Genomic DNA, 2528 nt, shown 5'->3' on the forward strand with positions numbered 1-2528 from the left:
TGAAGCATTTATTCTATTACTTCTGATCTCTGAATGTATTTCTCTTCTCCTTTATTATACTATGTTGATTTTTAAGTAGAAATTTCCAGTTTATAAAAATCATATGTTTTATCGATCTTATTTTAAAAATTGTGGACGGAAAGAGTTATCAGTAATACTTGCATAGTACTTTGACATATAAAAAAATGTAAAAGTATAAAATAAAAACCTGCTACAAAAAATATTATAAAAAAAATATAAAATCTTCTATGTACTAAATTACATGCAATGGTAACTATAGAATACATAAAAATAAAGTGTAAAAGTACTTAATGAGATTATTATGTACAATACATATCATGTGAATGCAATAAGAATATGAGCACTTATTTATTAACATTAATTTAATTCTAAATCTGGGATATATGGTTCTGTAATTGCTGTGATTGGGCAAATGCTTAAGGTTTCCTGAAAATGCAAAACAGAATAATTAGCACAAGAAATAAAACAGTATTTTATCTCCATATTTTTAGTGTTTAAAGACGATATTTACCAATCGTGTTAGTTCTTCAAATGTTGGTCTTTCTTGACTTTCTACATTCCAGCAAGATGACATAACTTCATAAAGTGGATCAGGAGTATCTGGTAGCTGCGGTAATCTAACTCCTTGCTGAACTGCTTTTTCTACTTCACTTTCAAGAGAAAGATTAGAATATGGTGTACCACCCATACTAAGCATTTCCCATAAGAGTACACCAAAGGCCCAAACTACTCCTGATTGATGTTTTTTTTTATTACCAAAACATTCAACAGAAGTCCATCGAGTATATTTTACATCTTCTAAAGCATATTTGCCAATTCCATAGCCCATTACTTTAGGTATCCAATCATTTGAAAGCCCTATACTACGTGCACAGAAATGTTCATGTACAATTTTATAAGTTTCAAGATGTTGCAAAGCAGATGCTATCATAGATCCAATTGGTAAAATTTGATTGATAGGAAATATATTCCCAGACCTTGAAGCTAACAATTGATTTTTTAATGTTTGAGGTGACAATTCTAATACAACATACAATGTATCATGTGTTTCACAAGTTCCTATAAGATCTGCAAGATATTTCATAGGAGATGCTTTAATACAAACATCTAATTCTCGTAACATATGTCTTTTGTCAGATGCTTTTAATAATGTGTCAGCTATACTATGAACTGCTACAGTAGAGGACATGCCATTTTTTTCAATTTCACCTGTATGTACTGTACCAAAACGTCCTCTACATATTATAGTATCATTAATTGTCAATGCACTTTGTGGTATAGTCCAAACTTTTTTCTTCAATTCTTGATAATGATTTACCCTTTCAGGAACATCTTCTGGAATGTATGCTAAATTGTCAACTTCATATAATGGACCTTGTAATGTAAGTTCTTGTTGTTCTGGAAGTTTTCTCATCCGAAATTTCTCATGGCGTTGTCGTAATGCAAAATATAATACTATTGAAGCTATAAGTAATGCTCCCAAAAGACCAATTGCAATACAAAGTGTGATTGCAATTAAATCCATATTGTCATTTCCATTCTCATTATAACTTGTCACCTTATGGACTAAATCTGAGTAAGCATACTGCACTTCCCTTTGAAATTTAGAAACCACTATTAAGCCTATTTGAGGAATTACTTGTGTATTTAAAGGTGCATTATAATACCCTCCAATCATTTTTCCATCTCCTACTGTAAATTTGTTATATTTATGAAATTCAGAAGATTCAAATTCTCCAGTAATATAATATTCTAAACCTTGTTGCATTGACTTTTCATAATTATAGTATGTCAGGTTGGAATTTGTTGGAGGTATTATACCAGGTTGAACAACAAATACTTGATATGCACTAACTGGACCATACTCACTATTTCCTTGTGATAGTAAAACAGTCACAGTAGTACTTGTTTGTTCTATTACTTTTGGCATCATTGGTTTATCAGGAAGGCCTATTAATGTCCATCCCAAAATATATGCAGGTTCACTGCTTGCTTGAGTATTTGTGGCATTAATTGATATATTATACTTTGTACCTGGTTGTAGGCCTTGCAAAATAGTACTATTTGAAGCTCCTCCTTGTATTTGACTTTCTATAGCAGGTATTGAATTTGAAGCAAATGTTTGAAGAACCACTGCTTTCAAAGTATAAGATGTAATATTTCCATTGCTAATATCAGGTGGTTCCCATATAATTTGCAAACTACTAGATCCACTATGAATTATTTGCGCACTTCTTGGTGGACTAGGACCTAGATATATATATTTTTATAGTTTGTAAATGTCAAAAGGAAAACGACAATATATAAAATTTTAAGACATACCTTTTTGTCCAGTTGAGTAAATGCTCATTGCATCTTGGCTGCCACAATAATTACTTGAATCAGTTGTGCAAGGAAGAATACATGAAGTAGATACACCTTTTCTACCATATCTACTACCACAAAAACATTGTTGATCATTCATTAATCCAGCAAACCTATTAATATCAATTATAAATTTTTAAAAG

The 2528-nt window shown here is 30.9% G+C and overlaps 1 protein-coding gene across 1 annotated transcript in view; it reads right to left on the reverse strand.

Annotated features, from left to right (window-relative positions):
• Window positions 1–378: 378 nt before the first annotated feature.
• Window positions 379–2528, reverse strand: part of LOC108576266 (angiopoietin-1 receptor-like) — a 3114-nt gene continuing 964 nt past the window's right edge. The window contains exons 2-4 of the mRNA XM_017939228.1: window positions 2344–2498; window positions 533–2271; window positions 379–447 (exon numbers count right to left, since the gene is read on the reverse strand). Coding sequence (XP_017794717.1) covers window positions 379–447; window positions 533–2271; window positions 2344–2498 — 1963 coding nt within the window. The remainder of the gene's footprint in view (window positions 448–532; window positions 2272–2343; window positions 2499–2528) is intronic.

This window comes from Habropoda laboriosa, unplaced genomic scaffold (assembly GCF_001263275.1).
Source record: "Habropoda laboriosa isolate 0110345459 unplaced genomic scaffold, ASM126327v1 scaffold36, whole genome shotgun sequence".
Classification (NCBI taxonomy): domain Eukaryota; kingdom Metazoa; phylum Arthropoda; class Insecta; order Hymenoptera; family Apidae; genus Habropoda; species Habropoda laboriosa.